The sequence below is a fragment of the Labeo rohita genome, chromosome 11 (assembly GCF_022985175.1).
Source record: "Labeo rohita strain BAU-BD-2019 chromosome 11, IGBB_LRoh.1.0, whole genome shotgun sequence".
NCBI lineage: Eukaryota > Metazoa > Chordata > Actinopteri > Cypriniformes > Cyprinidae > Labeo > Labeo rohita.
Window position 1 is genome coordinate 3,324,204 of NC_066879.1, and position 16,575 is coordinate 3,340,778.

General features: G+C 35.5%; 2 protein-coding genes across 3 annotated transcripts in view; one reads left to right on the plus strand and one right to left on the minus strand.

Annotated features, from left to right (window-relative positions):
* Window positions 1-245: 245 nt before the first annotated feature.
* thoc7 (THO complex 7) lies at window positions 246-2,581 on the minus strand. The gene is made up of 8 exons (XM_051122123.1): window positions 2,447-2,581; window positions 1,516-1,636; window positions 1,281-1,408; window positions 1,101-1,187; window positions 959-1,016; window positions 757-823; window positions 599-668; window positions 246-455 (listed from the first exon to the last, which is right to left on the minus strand). Exons 1-8 carry the CDS (start codon window positions 2,463-2,465, stop codon window positions 397-399), a joined length of 609 nt encoding a protein of 202 aa, XP_050978080.1. The 5' UTR covers window positions 2,466-2,581; the 3' UTR covers window positions 246-396.
* A 2,193-nt stretch (window positions 2,582-4,774) lies between these two features.
* The window catches only part of LOC127172891 (ataxin-7), a 41,926-nt gene continuing 30,125 nt past the window's right edge, over window positions 4,775-16,575 (plus strand). The window contains exons 1-4 of one of the 2 annotated variants that reach the window (XM_051122385.1): window positions 4,775-5,287; window positions 7,074-7,169; window positions 10,717-10,941; window positions 11,102-11,170. In XM_051122385.1, coding sequence (XP_050978342.1) covers window positions 10,725-10,941; window positions 11,102-11,170 — 286 coding nt within the window. In that variant the 5' untranslated portion in view covers window positions 4,775-5,287; window positions 7,074-7,169; window positions 10,717-10,724. Of the gene's footprint in view, window positions 5,288-7,073; window positions 7,170-10,483; window positions 10,942-11,101; window positions 11,171-16,575 lie in introns of those variants that run through there. The other variant, XM_051122386.1, reaches the window with a different exon arrangement.

Sequence of the window (16,575 nt, forward strand, 5' to 3'; positions counted from 1 at the left end):
AATTCATTTGGGTCTGAACATTTACCTTAAATAACATTTTAGAAATTATCATAACATTCCTTTTGAACGATGACAGTTAAGTCACAGTAAAAGTAATTTGAAAAAAAAAGCCTTTGGATTAAAAGGCACAATATATAATTACTAAGCATACAGTATTTCTTTAAAAGTCATCTTATGTCATGCTCACAAGTCCAAGCCTTCACCTAGAAGGGGAAATGTGATCAAATGAAACAACTTAGATTCCATTTGTAAAGAAATCACTTTAATTCTGTACATCACCAACATCACAAAAGAGACTAAAATGAATGTTTATGGGAAAAAACTAAACAAAAACAACAGGACAATAGGTACATCTTCAGAAAAACTGAAAAAAAAAAAAAAAAAAAAAAAGTTAGTCTAGTCTCCATTTTCCATTGGGCTCTCCTGGGCATCATCACTTTCCATCTTCTCATCATCTAAAAAAGATGAACAAACACAAATTTAGACCATGAAACAGGCAGATGATCACAACATGATCAGAATTAAAACTAATTGCTGGCAGTTCAGGACCAGTATATATATCAGTGTCCTCTACCCTTTATTCAGTAAAACTACTTACTCTCTAAAGTCTGTTGAAGTTCCTGAATGGTGGTGAGAAGGACGTGGAACTGCTTCTTACGAAGTTCCAACTGAACAATGGTTAAAAAAAAAGAAGAAGATCAGAGTAAATATTGGTGTATGTCTACAAAATCATCAAGAAATGCCACATTCCCTTACCTTGTCCTCCACATTCTCTTTGATGTGTGAAAGCTGCTGAAGCTCTTTGTCTAAAGCCTCAAGCTGCCTGCAGAAATAAGTTCACAAAAACACTTAATAGCTGGTGGGTCTGTATGAATCCCTGTTGTAGGGTGTCCCGTTTGTCATTAAATTAAATGTTAACACAGATGTGATTTGACCTAAACATGAATTTCAAACCTACTTTAAGGTCTCATGTCTGTCTGGATGTTGCTTGATAACTCTGGCCAAAGCATCATACTCTATAAATAAGAGGGAGAGCAGAAGTTAGTGATAAATCAAATAGAAAACAATAAAAGTACAAAACGTCAGGAGCTGTACTGAACCTTGACGGTTTTTTCGTATCCTTTTCGCTCTCTGGATTTCCTTTTTGCACTCTGCAATTTTGTCATGAGCTGATGTTATACTTTTCTCTGTATTGAAGAGAAGAAACAAGAATATTTGACTAAGTGACTGAGCAAATGGTAATGATAAAGTCACACCGACACATCAACCCGACGCCTTACCAATATCTGCATAGATTTCTTCATAATTCTCCATTTCTTTCAGGTTCATGTCGTACACAAGCAGGGTTTTCCCCATTGAGAATTCACACTGAGCCAAAGATGTCAACATCCTCTGATACTGTGAGAGCCTGTAGTGACAAAGACAAGCATGCAAGTCATTATACATAAGCCTATGGTAACTGATCAGTGGAATAAGGTACATAAAGAATTAGATTATAACAATAGTTTGAATTACCCTTCCTCTGGTGAGAAACTGGAATTGCACCATTTGGTAAAGCTCTTCATAAGCACATTAATGCGTCTGTCGTCTCCAGCTCCATCTCCATCGATAAGAAGACGCTTCCGAATAACCTCATCTGTGAAAGAAACACAGGTACCAGAAGTATTGCTGAAGCTAACACATTAAACCACACAAAAAAGTCATGCTTTAAATGTGTCACAGTAATTGTAGATCAAAGAAATCTTCCAAGAGAGTCTTGCAATTATCTTTTATTATTTTTAAAATAATGTAATGTTTTATATATATACATATACATACATACATACATACATATATATATATATATATACACACACACACACACACATATGTATATATATATATATATATATATAACATTACATGTAACGTTTTAAAAAATATATAATAAATATATATGTACTATATGTCCATATATATTGGACATAATTTATAATTTAGGGCTTTAGCAATTTATAAATATGTAACGTTTTAAAAAATATATATATGTACTTATATTTTTTAATATAAATATTCATTAAAAAAAAATATATATATATATATACACACACACACATATATTTTTACGTATATTTATATTAAAAAATATAAGTACGTATATATTTTTTAAAAACGTTACATATTTATAAATTGCTAAAGCCCTTCCAAACTCTTATTAATTCTAGTGGCATGTGTTTGCAAAAACCTGAAATAAGATTTTATACAATATTTTATGTGTCTTAGTGCATCAGTTTTAGCATATCACATGGCTAACTAGCTATGATTCCTCATATTAAACGCATTTTAAAAGAGTTCCTTTAGTCAACAAAAATATAGTGGGGCACCGTTGTAATAAATCACACTGTTTCGCCAAATAAACAGCAAATATAAACTAAATATATGTATATAAAAACAAAGAAATCCTTACCATCAGTGATGCTACCCATTCTCCAATAGGCTAACTGAACTATTCGAAAAACTTTATTGACATGCGCGTACAGACACACAGGGCTTCAGAGCCCCGCCTCTGTTGCGAAGCAAATGAGCCGAACCCGCCGACCCCACAGCACGAATCACAGCAATCTCCTAAACTGCAAGGTTTTGTTTCATCATTATTCAAGTCATTTAAAAGTTGTGGGATAATTAGTCTTTCAAACGTCTGAACTATTCGTGTGACTTTCAGAAATGCTGTATGGGTAGGCAGTTCAGTAGTTTTTGACAGTGGAGGGAAATCCGACTCCGATTTCCGAGAATCGATTCATTAGAACAGTTCGTTTTAAAGAACCGTTTCAAAAACGATTCAGCAATTCTTTTACGCCACGACATCATTAGTTTGTTGTAGCCATAATTCATCTTATAAAAAAAAACATATAACATGAAAGTCGTTAAACATAAATATAATATGCATTCGTATTAAAAAATATTACAATTTATTGACAAAGTTTGTTATGTTTGTCATGTTTTAGTATGTAGACCTCTTACTATCTGCTTGCTTACTCGACGGGTCTATATTACGAATTACGTTGACAATTTTCGGTTCAGAGTGTCGGTTGCACTTCGAATCGAATCGGTTTTGTGAAGCGGTTCAACTTACTCTCTGAAAGATTCGACTTTCCGCGAATCGGTTCATTCAAAACAGTTTATTTTAAAGATCCATTTCAAAACATCGATTCAGCCTTTCTTTTGCTCCGTAACATAAGGTCAATTTATTGTAGCCATGATTCAGCTCATAAAACATAAAGTAATTTAGAACATCAATAAAATGTAAAATGTAAAAACAGTTTTTGTCATGCAATTTGTAATCAGTAACGTTAACGGATTACGATTTGTAAGTAACACAGCTCTGCTCATAGGTTCTTGATTCATTACGAATTGGAACATATTCAAAAGATTCTCTGTTCAACGTTTCATTTGCACTGAGAGTCGAATCGATTTAGTGAACCGGTTCAACGTATTCGTTGAAAATATCCGGCTCCAAAGATTCACAAATCGCTACAGCATATCCCAAAACGGCAAGGATTTTTCTCATTATTATATCGCCAAAGTAATTTTAAGTTGTGTGACCCTTTCAAGCTTTCGAACCACTTTTATGACTTCCTCTTTAAGTTCAGTAGTTTTTGACAATGGTTGTGGGTCCGCGAATCGGTTCATTCAAATCAGTTTATCGACTTTCAAAAAAAAAAAAAAAAAATGACGCAGCCTAACTTTTACTCCGTAGCATAAGTTTAAGTTTATTGTAGCCATAATTCAGCTCATGAAACATTAAGTAAATTAGAACTTCAAAAAAATATACACTTCCTTACATTAAAAACTCAAATCATAATCATTCACTCATTACGATTTGGACATTTGAAAGATTCTCTGTTGCACTGCGAATCGAATCCATTTAGTGAACCGGTTCAACGTATTCAGTGAAAAGATCCGACTCAAATGATTCACAAATCGCTACAGAAGATCCATAAACGGCAAGGTTTTTTTTTTCATTATTGTATCGCCAAAGTAATTTCAAAGTTGTGTCGGCTACCGAAAGTCGTCATAGTTGTGCAAAATCCGAGAGCAGTGAATGGGAGAATAAGCACAAATATATTTTTTGCATTCCCATTTTCTCAAATAGCAAAAGAAAAACTCCACGACTTTCAATCAAAGGAAAAAAATTGAGAAAGACTGACATCGGCAGTCAGAAGACAGAACAATGTTAAATTTACCTTTCCTCCCATAGATGCTCGCATAGTGTTAACTAGTTTTTGTAACTTGATTAAAATGTGATATAATACAAAGTATAGTGTTATAAATGTACATACACATTTTAAAAAAATAATAATAAAAAAAACTTTAAGGGATTTATGATGATGATGACCGTTGAAACGCGTCATCACAGGCTTGTGAAAAGGAATCGCGAATCGGTTCATTCAAATCAGTTTATTACCTTTCAATAAAATGTTTCAGCCTTACTTTTACTTGGTAACATAAGTTTACTGTAGCCATAATTCAACCAACATCAATAAAATATAGATTATTTTATAGTACTTACATTAAAAACTTTAAATAAACCTAATAAGTCACTCATTGGTTACTGACTCATTACGAATTGAACATATTTGAAAGGTTCTCTGTTCAACGTGTCGGTTACACTGCGAGTCGAGTCGATTTAGTGAACCGGTTCAACTTCAGTGAAAAGATCCGACTCACAGATCGCTAAACGGCAAGGTTTTTTCTCATTATTGTATCGCCAAAGTAATTTCAAAGTTGTGTCGGTTGCGTGTGGCTCGGATTAGTGTGTTTTTAGTTCTCCATACGTATGTAATAGCGTTACAGCGAAGTGCAGTAATAGGCTGTGTTTCAAAGCCCATTGAGCCGCCTACCTAGACAGCCAATTGGACCGCCGAGGGCGCGTCTGGCACGCTCGAAAAGCTGTTTTGAACGCGTCCCGATTGCGCAAATGACTCACAGAAACGCACTGGAGCGTTACAAGCGCGAGTACGACGCCCAGAAATGCTGTCTAGACAGGCAGCGCTTTCGTTTTTGACACACCACCATACTGTCCAGTGACAGGCGTACTCGGTGCATGCGTGCTGCTGGAGTCAGTCAGTGACGTTCTTGTCCCAGAATGCTGCCTGGTAAACAGACATGGAAGCACCTGGTGAAGACCTCCACAGTCACTGAGCACTGCACTCGCTCTTTGAACTGATCTTCATTTTCAAAACACCCTAAAGCCTGCGCCTTTGTTCTCTCTGGAGCTCAACCGGGACCTCTGAAGTCCAGGGCATTGGTAAGAGAACAATGATGACATCGAGATCAGCTGCTAATGTCTGTTCTGCCAGTTAGCCAGTTGCATGCTACAGCAGTGCCACCAATGGCTGGCTTCAGCTGCTCAGTTAGCGAGGAAGCTAAACCTGCTGCCGTCCCCCTCCCCCTCTGATGTGTGTAACATTTTATTTTGGTGACGTAATACTCAAGTTTACTTTGTTCGTTTCGCTCCACGACAAACCCGCTATGTTTAGTCCTTACAGAAAAGTTGTTGGAGGAGCCATTCTAATGGCTGGTGGATCTGGCCATTATTGCTTTCACTTTCCCAAGTGCACTTGCTCATTTGAAGTTGCCCACTGGATGCAAACAAGTGGACAGAGCTAGAAATGAATAGAGTCGTAAGAGGGGTTTTAATTAGTACACATTAGCATGAAACACTTTTAAAACTTCAAGGACATAACATTTTACAATGGCTCATGGCTCTCAAAGTTGAAAATAAACTTCACACAAAAGGGGAATCAATGAGGAGGGGAAAATTAGGGGTGTTTACAGCATCTGCTAACATTTCTTTTTATATAGATATAGATTATTATGTAGTTTTGTGATTTAGTTGTGCTCTTAAATGCTTTAAATCAAGTCATATGTGTCTGTTTTATATATGTATATATATATATATATATATATATATTATTTTCATTGATGTATGGTTTGTAAGGATAGGACAATGTTTGGTCGTGATACAATTATTTGAAAATCTGGAATCTGAGGGTGCAAAAAAATCGAAATATTGAGAAAATCGCCTTTAAAGTTGTCCAACTGAAGTTCTTAGCGATGCATATTACTAATCAAAAATTACATTTTGATATATTTACGGTAGGATGCAACATGATCTTTATTTAATATCCTAATGATTTTTGGCATAAAAGAAAATTTGATCATTTTGACCAATACAATGTATTGTTGGCTATTGCTACACATATCCCCATGTGACTTATGACTGGTTTTGTGGTTTAGAGTCACATAGATATATATACTGTTTCCTCAAATTATCTCCTCAAATATTAATTCAAAATTCTCATGTGTCGTGCTGTTTTCACTGTACTTTAACAATATTATAATAAACAAGCTTTGTATGCCATAGCTTCAGCTGTGCATGCTAAATATAGAATATTAATCATTTTAAAATTTAGCTCTATGCACTCTCTGTAAGGTTTTAACCAAGAGTGGGTGTTTGTGCTTGAAACTGAAACGCTTATATATTGACGTAGGTTGGTACGCAGACTGAAGAGGAAATCTTTGACACCACAAAGAACATCTCATCATAAGTCATAAAAAATCATACCAACACTTGCTGCGTAATTGATTTGTCACTTTCCGTTCAAACAACAGGCTAGTAGTCATTAACATCAGAATGATGCTGTCTATGTATATCTGTTAAAAAAATCTTTCATGGTGATTATCGTTTATGCAGATATGTATTGCACAGCATATGCTAGAAAGTCAAAACATTTTCACTGGTTCCTTATATCCCTGAGACGGATTATCAGGCTGTCAACTGAAGGGCTCTCAGATGGTTAGCCGGGGATAGTCGTTATTGGATTGGATTACACTGTAGCGACGGGCTCCTCCATAAGTAGATCGTGAGCTAGTAAAAAACTGTAGAGAAGAAAGCCACAGGCCTTAGGTCGTGAAGGCTCCTCTGTCAAAAAACAAAACGACTAATTCCCTAAACTGTGATTATTACACACTGAGTATTATCGTAAAGCTGCTAACATTCATCTGGGCCTTCATCTGTTTCCTTTCTGCAGATTCCCTCACCAGCTTGTGTGGCAGTCTGGAATCACCATAGCTGATGAGGATCTACTGACTTGACCAGTTTTGTTCCAATTTTTACTTTTGACAAGGTATGAAATAATGTCATGTTAAAAATGAAATAATTAACATAATTTATCAGTTCTAATAGCATATTAGATTCATTTTACAGTTTCTAAACTCTTATTTTTTTACTCCATTGTAGGTATTACTATATCTTTAAAGAAACAGTTGACCCACAATGAAAATTTGCTAAAGATGTACTCACACTCAGGCCATACAAATTTGTTTTTCATCAGAAAAGATGTGGAAAAATTAGGCTTGTTCACTTGCTTTCAAATGGATCATCTGCAGTGAATGGGTGGCATCTGAACAAGAGACTCCAGTCCAGTATTTAATTGTAAAGCAAAAAGCTGTGTGTTTGTAAGAAACAAATCCATCATTAATGTTTTAACTTTAAACTGTCGCTTCTGGGTGAAATTCCAGTCCGTATTTCATTACAGAGCCTAAAGTGCATCCCCTGTTGTCCTTTCACATTATAATCCAATTACATATTTGTTTAAAACTGTTTTGGACTGTTTTTGCTTGTAAAGGTGTTTGATCTGTGCATATTTCACTCCGTATTCAGGTGAATTTGACTGTGTATACACTGGCACAAAATATCAGATTTATTGCATGTGTAAACACAAAAATCAGCAAGAGATCTGAATTTTTCGCATTCGATCTGGGCTGATTCCGAATGTGGATTTTAATCGGATACAATCGCATTTTATCGGACCTACATCTAAACACACATATTTGATTCCCCTCAGAACTCACAATGCATGGGAAATACGTTTGCCCATAAAGATAGCATTACAATGCCGGTGTGCTGTATGCGCTTACATTTTTTTGAGGTGGAAACTTTATATAAACTTTATATAGCTGGATTTCAAATCCTGCCTCTAACTGTAGATAAAACAACAAATAAAAATTACCATTATTTTACAGTCTTTATCCGTTCAGTCAGATGTAATTGTCCATGCTGGAAAATAATAATGGCCACTTGGTGTGAATTATATGAATTATTTTAATAGCACAGCCATTCAAAACTCGAGTGTCTACCTTGTGCATAGTAAAGCAATCACTGACAATCATTTTGGGCGGGAATTAATGTAAACACAGATATTGGATACCAGTGCTTAAACTGAAGGTAAACAGGCGGGCCAAAAAACAGATGTGGTCAAATATCGGATCAGTGCATTAAGACTTGCAGTGTAAACAGCCATTTTCACAGGAGAAACTATATTATGGATAGAGGACTCACATTTTAGCTAGAAGCAACAGTTTAAAGTTAGAAACGTCTTAATGTTGGATTTGTTTCTTGCAAACACACTGCTTTTCAGTTCACAAGGTGTTAATTGGTGGACTGGAGTTTTGTCAATTACTTGTGGATGTTTTTATCAGCGGTCTAAACTCTCATTCTGACGGCACCCATTCACTGCAGAGGATCTACTGGTGAGCAAGTGATGCAATGCTAAATTTAAAATCTGTTCCAATAAGCAAACTATACATCTTGGATGGCCTGAAGGTGATTACATTTTCAGCAGATATTCATTTTTGGGTGAACTATTCCTTTAATGGGCTATTAATAGATTCATATTATAATACTGTAGTCTATTAAAAAAATACCTCCTAAGGACTAGAATACACTCAAGGAGGGAAAACAGAGTAAATTCTTTTAATCAAAACATTTTTGCAGAATTTGTTTTAATAAACCAGCTCTTGCATACCTTACCATCATGGCCTACGTTTAATATGAACACTTTAAATTAGGCAGTGATTCATAATTTGACTGCATAAAGCACAAATTCAGCTTGAAGCTGTCTTGCATCCGATTAAAACCTGTTTGCCTCTATTATCTGTTCTTATTCTAGATGAATTGGCCCAGACATATTTGATTGTATATCACATTCTTGCAAGTGGAGAAATGGCTAAGTATAGCCTAGAATTTATTTGCCAGTGCCTGTGCTCCAAAATGTGATTCATAACATGTGGCTGATCAGAGTACATTAATTTTAGAGCACGCAAAAGTGTGGAAATTGTTTTTTTTTTTTTGTACTTTGTAACAGTCTTTAACTATACATCTAACTTAAATGATCAAGTTTGTGAAGATGTGCAAAGTTTGGTAAAGAATTGCAGCAATGCAGGTTCGTGCAACTGGCTCAAACTGTTCTTTAGATAAATTACCGTGTTGGAAATCTCTCAGGTCTAGATACGCTTAATACCAGTGTGAGAAAACAATGCTCAGTGCATCAAATGATTAATCCATAGCTGTCATTAAAATAGCCTGCCAAATGCATTATTGTCTTAACCTCTTTAATTGTGAAAAGTGAACATTTGTTTTGCTCCTTGGATCGCTCATTGTAACAAACTGCATGCACTGAAAAAAAAAAAGCGAAAGTACTGTATGTGTCTTATTTCTGGTCACAATTGTAACCGGCAGGAAACTACAGAGTCGATTCATCAAGTTGCTGAGTAAGATGCATTAGAAAGTTGTGAACAACTATTATTTTGTATTTTATTGTACAATCAAGCACTTACGTGCAAAAGAGAATGATAATCCAAAAACAAAAGCTTTGATTTATACATTATTTAACTATTTATAATGTGAATCAGGCAGTCAAAATATGACTCTGGGTTTCCTTACTGGTCATGAGTGTGACCGCTGACATGTTTACATGCATCGTTTTATATGAAGAAAAAAAAAACAAAAAACTTTCAGTTCACCCAAAAATGTACTCACGTGATGTTGTTCCAAACCTGTATATATTAATTTCTTCTGTTGAACACAAAAAGAATGTAACCAAACCAGTTTTGAACAAACTATCCGTTTAATGATAGAAAAGTAAGAATAATATATAATTTAAAAATAAAATATGCAGCAGATATGGTAGTTGTACGTATATGAACTGTTCTGCGCACTTCCTTCCAGAGGGACGAACTGAAATGAAACAGCTCTCGTCTGCAAAAATGTTCACATGAAATCAACACAGTCTGCATTTTATTTATATTTGTTAACATTGCATAAAACACATAGACAAGAAACTCAAAAGACCATACATATTGCTCACAAACATTAGTAGTAGGATTACATTTGTTGTAGGTCAAACAAAGTCGTACAAAGGAGTTATGTTGTTGTTTTTTTTAAGAAAAAAAAAAATTTTCATGTAATTTGCCATGTAGTGGCCTGTTTTGTTTTTGTTGGCGTCAGTGTTAAGAGAATGGGGGAATTCCCAGGCCCATTGATTCACCTTTTTTTTTATTAAAACATACTAAGATACACGTTTTTAATATGTGTGACAGCATAACAAGGTGAACATTTCTCCCCACACGAAGGTGAAGCGCAATTTTCCTCAGTGTTTCTCACATTCGCTTCAGTGAAAGGAAGTTTTGAGGTCGTCTTTAAACTTTTATCTTCGTGATCCGCTCTTAACGTCTGTTTCGAGACACGCCGTCTCGTACAGCACGCATCGGGGGACGAAAGACGAGCGAATGTAATCGCTGAAGTGAATGAATCGCGTATTCGGCTCAATGTCATTCATTGAAGGAATCCGCTCGGCCACCTTAAGCGCTCACTGCTGTGTTGTTACATTGTAGCGGAAAGAATGTCGGAAAGGGCCGATGATGACGTCAGAGGGGAGCAGCAGCAGCAGCAGCGCAGAGCGGCCAGGCAGCTGAAGCAGCAGCCACAGTTCCAGCGGGGAGAAGCCTCCACAGCAATGGCGACTGTTGCGGAGCGCAGATCCCTGCCTAGTCCTGAAATAATGCTGGGACAGCCGTGGAGCAGCTGGGTTGATGCTGTGAAACTCTACGGGAGCGACGGTGAGTTGATCGGCCGCCGTCGGCCATTGCGTTTCAGCGGGCAGCCGCGTCAGAACGCGAGCGTTCGCCCGATTGCGTGCAGTTTTGAAATATTAAGAAACGCGAGAACAAGCCAGCAAGTGTAACTATTTATGTAACACGATCCAAATCGCTTCCTCAGGTACGGAATTGGAAGAAAGTTTGAAAGAGTGCGGGAAAAATCGCGAAGCCATGAGACTCTGCAGAGACGGTAAGTAGTGTTGCTTTCTCTGGTCAAAGGTGTGTTTTTGTTTTGGTGCTGTGTGCACACTTTTCACGCACCGGCTCACCGTGAAACAAGTGCAGCTGACTTTTGACAGTACTACCCCTCAAAAACTCTGCTTTCACGAGGGTTACAAGCGTTAAAACGCGCTCCTATATGCGTGTTTACATGACTGTTTTGTAGCAACATTAGTTACTGTACAGGTCTGGGTTGCGTGTTAGAACTTGTGAGTTTGAGTTGAATTATAAGCAAGTAACAGAAGTACAATACATGATATATATACATAACTGTCATGTTTGAAACGTCTTAAATGTGTTCAAACCCCTTTATGACATTTGAACAGAAACATTCAGGCTTAATATGTTTAGATAAGTTTATTGTAGTCACATATTTTATGCTAAACTAAGTGTTTGAATGTCAGAATGATGACATCTGAATCATATGTAGAATTATACATTGTTTATTACACCATTTCACAAACAGTGTATACACGTGTCAGATATGGTAGTTGTTTCTTTATGAACTATTTTATGCACTTCCTTTAAGAGGCACAAACTTAAATGAGACAGCTCTCGCCTTGTGACTATTTACACAAAAATGTTCACATGAAATCAACGCAGCCTGCAGTTTATTCATATTTGTTAAAATTGCATAAAACACATAGATGATGAACTCAAAAGACCATATGTACTGGTCACAAACATTATTACTAGTAGGATTACATTTGTTGTAGGGTCAAACAAAGTTATACAAAGGAGGTAAATTGTAATTTGCCATTACACAAACACTTGATTTTTATTGGTCAGTCACAGCATTCGGTTATCAAATTTGAGCCGTTGTTATATTAATTAAATTGCTTGCATTGCTTTCATCTCGCTTCTGACTTTTTTATTTTAGAGAGTGTGCAGACTTTTTTCGAGTGTTTGATATAAATAACCACTCATCTGGGAAAGTGTTCTGTATCTCTGCAAGTGCACTACTAAAATATATATATATTTAAATTAATGTATTTGCTTGTTTAAGTATCCTTGTAATAGAGGCAAATATAAACAGACAGGTTGAGATTTTTTTTTTTAGTATTAGCAGCTTCCTTTAGCTCTCATAATTTAGGCCCAGATCAATATTTCATAGGTATTTATTCATTATCGGTTAACTAGCTGCTTCACGTCAAAGTCCTGATCACCCTGTGTTTGTTTTGTGATAATTACCAGCCGAATGTATATTAGGTCTTAGATTTAAATGAATGTAACTGACTCATTGACTCAGCTGTATAATTTATTTTTTCTAATGGTCAAAGTAGATGCTTTTCTCAGCTAAACATGTGTAACTACCATGGTAGTAACTTAACAACGCAGATGACATTTTACAGTGGCTGTCACCCAAAACTGAAAATTCTGCCGTTAATTACTCACCTTCATGTCGTTCCAAACCTTCAAGACGTTAGTTTGTCTTCGAAACACAAATTAAGATATTTTAGGTCCAGAAAGATACCAAGAACATCGACAAAATAGTCCATGTGACATCAGTGGTTCAACTGTAATTTTATGAAGCTACGGGAATACTTTATGTTGAGCAATAAAGGTAAAATAACAACTTTATTTAACATTTCTTCTCCTCCATGTCACCTTAGCGCCATTTTAGAGAGTACCACGATGCATGCATGTGCTTTCCCCTTATTGATGTTCTTGGTACCTTTCTGGACCTTTAATGTAGTTGGACCCTTGCTGTCTGTGGAGAGTTTCATCAAAAATATCTTAATTTGTGTCCTGAAGACAAACAAAGGTATTACGGGTTTGGAACGACATGAGGGCGAGTAGTTAATGACAGAATTTTAATTTTTGGGTGAACTATCCCTTTAAATATATTACTTTTGAATCTCCTTGATTTAGCTCGTTCTAATCCGTAGCTTTTATTCTTAGGCTGGGTTCACACTAAAAGATTTTAAAAATCTTATAAGATCTTCAAAATGTGAGAGACCACAAACATGAGGACCAAAAATCCTAGATTTAACCGTTTTGCTCCTATGGTGTGTGGTGTGCCACGATGTGAAAGAGACAGCACACCACACACCATCAGATTTTCAGCCAGAGTCCGGCCTGTGAGCATGGGAAATCTCACAAAATCTCTCGAGACTTGAGCATAAACATCACACAACAGTTCTGTAAGAGCTTTATTTCAACGAGACAGTTTGTCTTTGCCTTATGTTTATTCATATTGGAATCAATTTTGACAGACAATATTATGGAAAAAGATTTGGTTAATACCTAATCAATATTTACTGTAATTACAAAAGGATTAAGGAAATATCATTCAAAATTATACACAGGATTTACCCAGCAAAATACTATTTGGAAAAATTTAAATCTGATATTGATTTAGTTGTTCGTTTTATGTCAGTTGCCCTGAAACAGTGGTACGTTTATTTTGGCATAGCCCTTTTGTAAAACTATTTTATTGTACAAAATATTGGTAATCATTTTGTTTTGTTATGGACATTTGTATTGTATTATTTATTCCCTGCAGAACAGCAAAGCACAGTTATGTCTACATAATACATTTTCTTCTTTTTTTAACATGTATAATTTCATATTCACCTATTCATATTCATAAGTTCTTCTGCAAATTTTTTTTTCTTTTTGGAAGGAAATGGAGCATTGTAATGATACTAACAAAAGGCAATTAAAACAGTGAAAGTTTGTAAATGCTTTAATATTTTTATACAAAAACTGTATTTGTATACCGCCCCTCTAGTGCATAATTGTTCATATCAGGTATAATGTTTGTCATATACATGTAATTTCATCTTGTTAAAAAAAAAACACTTGAGAATAAATATGATGGACGAGAGGCAGGAAGAAATTATGATAATAGTGCTTGGAATGATTTTGACAGAAAATTCACGAGAAAAAAAGAAAAAGCTTTGGGTGAAGTCGTCAATTGTCCATCTCTGCTGTCCAAATCATAGACCTATGGTCCAAATCCTTTTGTGTTGCGTCATGACTGCGTTGGTTATGCTTCTGTCTTCTGACAGTTTGCTTTCTGATTGGATATTGTTTCGTTTCACTTGATAATCCGCGCTTTCTTCCGATCGGGGTGCCTCCGACGTTCTTCCGAGCAGATTCAATCATTCTTAACACACCTCACACCACAGGTAAATCTGATAAGATAATCTTTAGAACCAACAAGATAATTGGACATTACCTAGGATTGTCTGAAGGGGAGAAATCTTGTGGTGTTTACCAGGCTTTAGTTGGCATACAGTTTGTAAACCTTTCATCGCCAGGCCTGTCTCTTGCTCTTTTTATGTTAGTTTAGGAAAGCGTGAGATACTGTACCTGTCAGGGCATTTATCTAACAGTGCATTTGCATCAACAAACAGTAGAGCTATCATGTGCACCGCTGCTCCACTGCACAATTTAGAGTCAATTGGCTACGTCTTGAAGGACCAAAGTCGTCGCATGGGAATCCGTCAGATTTGTCAACCTTAGGGTTACATAAGATGAAAACAGCACCTTTTTTTGCCTGTATGGACTGAAATCATTGCTGGGTTCACGTTGAGCTTTAATTAGTGTTTCTCTCTATTTAAATCCAGAATTCATTTTTAGAGGTCAGAGTAAAGCCGAAGCTCTGAGCACGTCTTTAAGATTTTAGTTTCAGTTTCAGATTTGTCTACGCCTGAAATATTTATGTGTGAGGATGTATTAAAAGCAGCGTTCGTTGTGATGCATATGTGGATGTTATTGCTTTAATGTCTTAGCATAGGAGCACCGCTCGTTATTGTATAATCAGGAAAGAGGTGTTTATCCTGGCCTGTAGGATGAAAGAATGGAAAGAAAATATCCTTAACACATTCAACGTCATAATGATTCATAATAGGACAGTTCACTTAAAAAGGAAAATTTGGTCTTTTATTCACTCTCATGTTGTTCCAAACCTCTGTTTTTTAAATGGTTTTAACCAAATCATTTTCATGGATGAAAAAGCTCAAATATTTCAAAATATCTTCTGTTGTACAGAAGAAAGAAAATCAAATAGGTCTGATACAGCATGAGGGTGAGTAAATGATAGCAGAATATTTTGGGGTGAACTGACATTTTAAAGCTTGTACAGCTCTTGGTGATCAGCTGAAACTGAAACAATGTTAAAAACATAGACAGACACATGGAAGAATATTAGGTGTGAAAAGTATTCTGATGTACTGAATAAAAAGCAAGCTTTTAAGTTTAAGTGTTTAACTAACAAATGAAACTTATCCAGCCAGTTGCAGAGAGTGATTTGCTCTTTTTCTTGTCAAAATTCTATGATCACCCTTTGAATAATAATTCATAATCAGCAATTGTGTGAGTATATGAATTTAAAATGCCCCAGTGAAAATTCACTTCAGTTTACCTGTTGTTGTACTTTAGTATTAGTTATTAAAGTGCCATAAAATGATTCTGGACTTGATAAGCTCCAGAATAGCTAATCACATGTTGATCATGACCGTGCAGCAAATAAAAAATGTTGCTCATGCTCTACAACCTAATGCTGAAAGAAAATTCTCACTCTGTGAGTGTAATTGTGTATCAGATAAATGTTGTCTGTAGTCACTAATCTAGCCAGCGTGCCAAATTCCTGTTCTTGACAATCTCTCACAAACTGCAAAACCACCCTGAGATTAATAAAAAGCCAACTTGGTTGAAAGTGTTTGATCATCTGGTCCAAAGTCGATGGAGGCCAGAGGCTGCGATTGGAATTTTTATTTAATTTTTTTTATCCATTTGTGACCTGCCAAGAAACAACGGTGGCGCATCACTGCCTTTGAGTCTTACTTGTAGTTTTGAGATTGTATTATAACAAAGATAGATATTGTATTGACTGTCTTTGTAGCATCATAAAGTTTATGTGTATCCGTACTTTAGATTCTGTTATATTTAAAACTGAATATTTAATAAATTCACGCACATAATAATTTGGGGTCGGTAAGATTTAAAAAAATGTTTTTTAAAAGAAGTATCTTACACTCACCAAGGCTACATTTATTTAGTTACAAATACAGTAAAAACAGCTATAATATATAAATAAACGGCTATAAAATAACTATTGTTAACAGGTAAAATATTTTTAATTTTATTCCTGTGATGCAAAGCTGAAAGCTTTTTTGTACTTTTTTTGATAAACATAAAGTTCAAAAGAACAACATTTATTTAAAAGAAAGATCTTTTGCAACATTGCAAATGGGTCAAAGATGAAAAAGTTTAAGCATAAAAGCAATAAGTGTATTACTGCTTTAAATTGTTGTTGTTTTTCCAAAAAAAAAAAAAAAAGTTTTTTTAAAAGTATTTGCATTTTTGTTTTTCTGAGCAAAAAATAAATATCATACATTTTTCCCTAATTTACAGAAGGCACCCACT

Bases quoted from the DNA above. Each gene is read 5' to 3' on its own strand.
- thoc7 (XM_051122123.1), bottom strand. The intron at 1,017-1,100 runs GTTCAGTACAGC...TCTTATTTATAG, and splicing joins GATACGAAAAAACCGTCAAG to AGTATGATGCTTTGGCCAGA. The intron at 456-598 runs GTAAGTAGTTTT...CATCTTTTTTAG, and splicing joins ACTTCAACAGACTTTAGAGA to ATGATGAGAAGATGGAAAGT.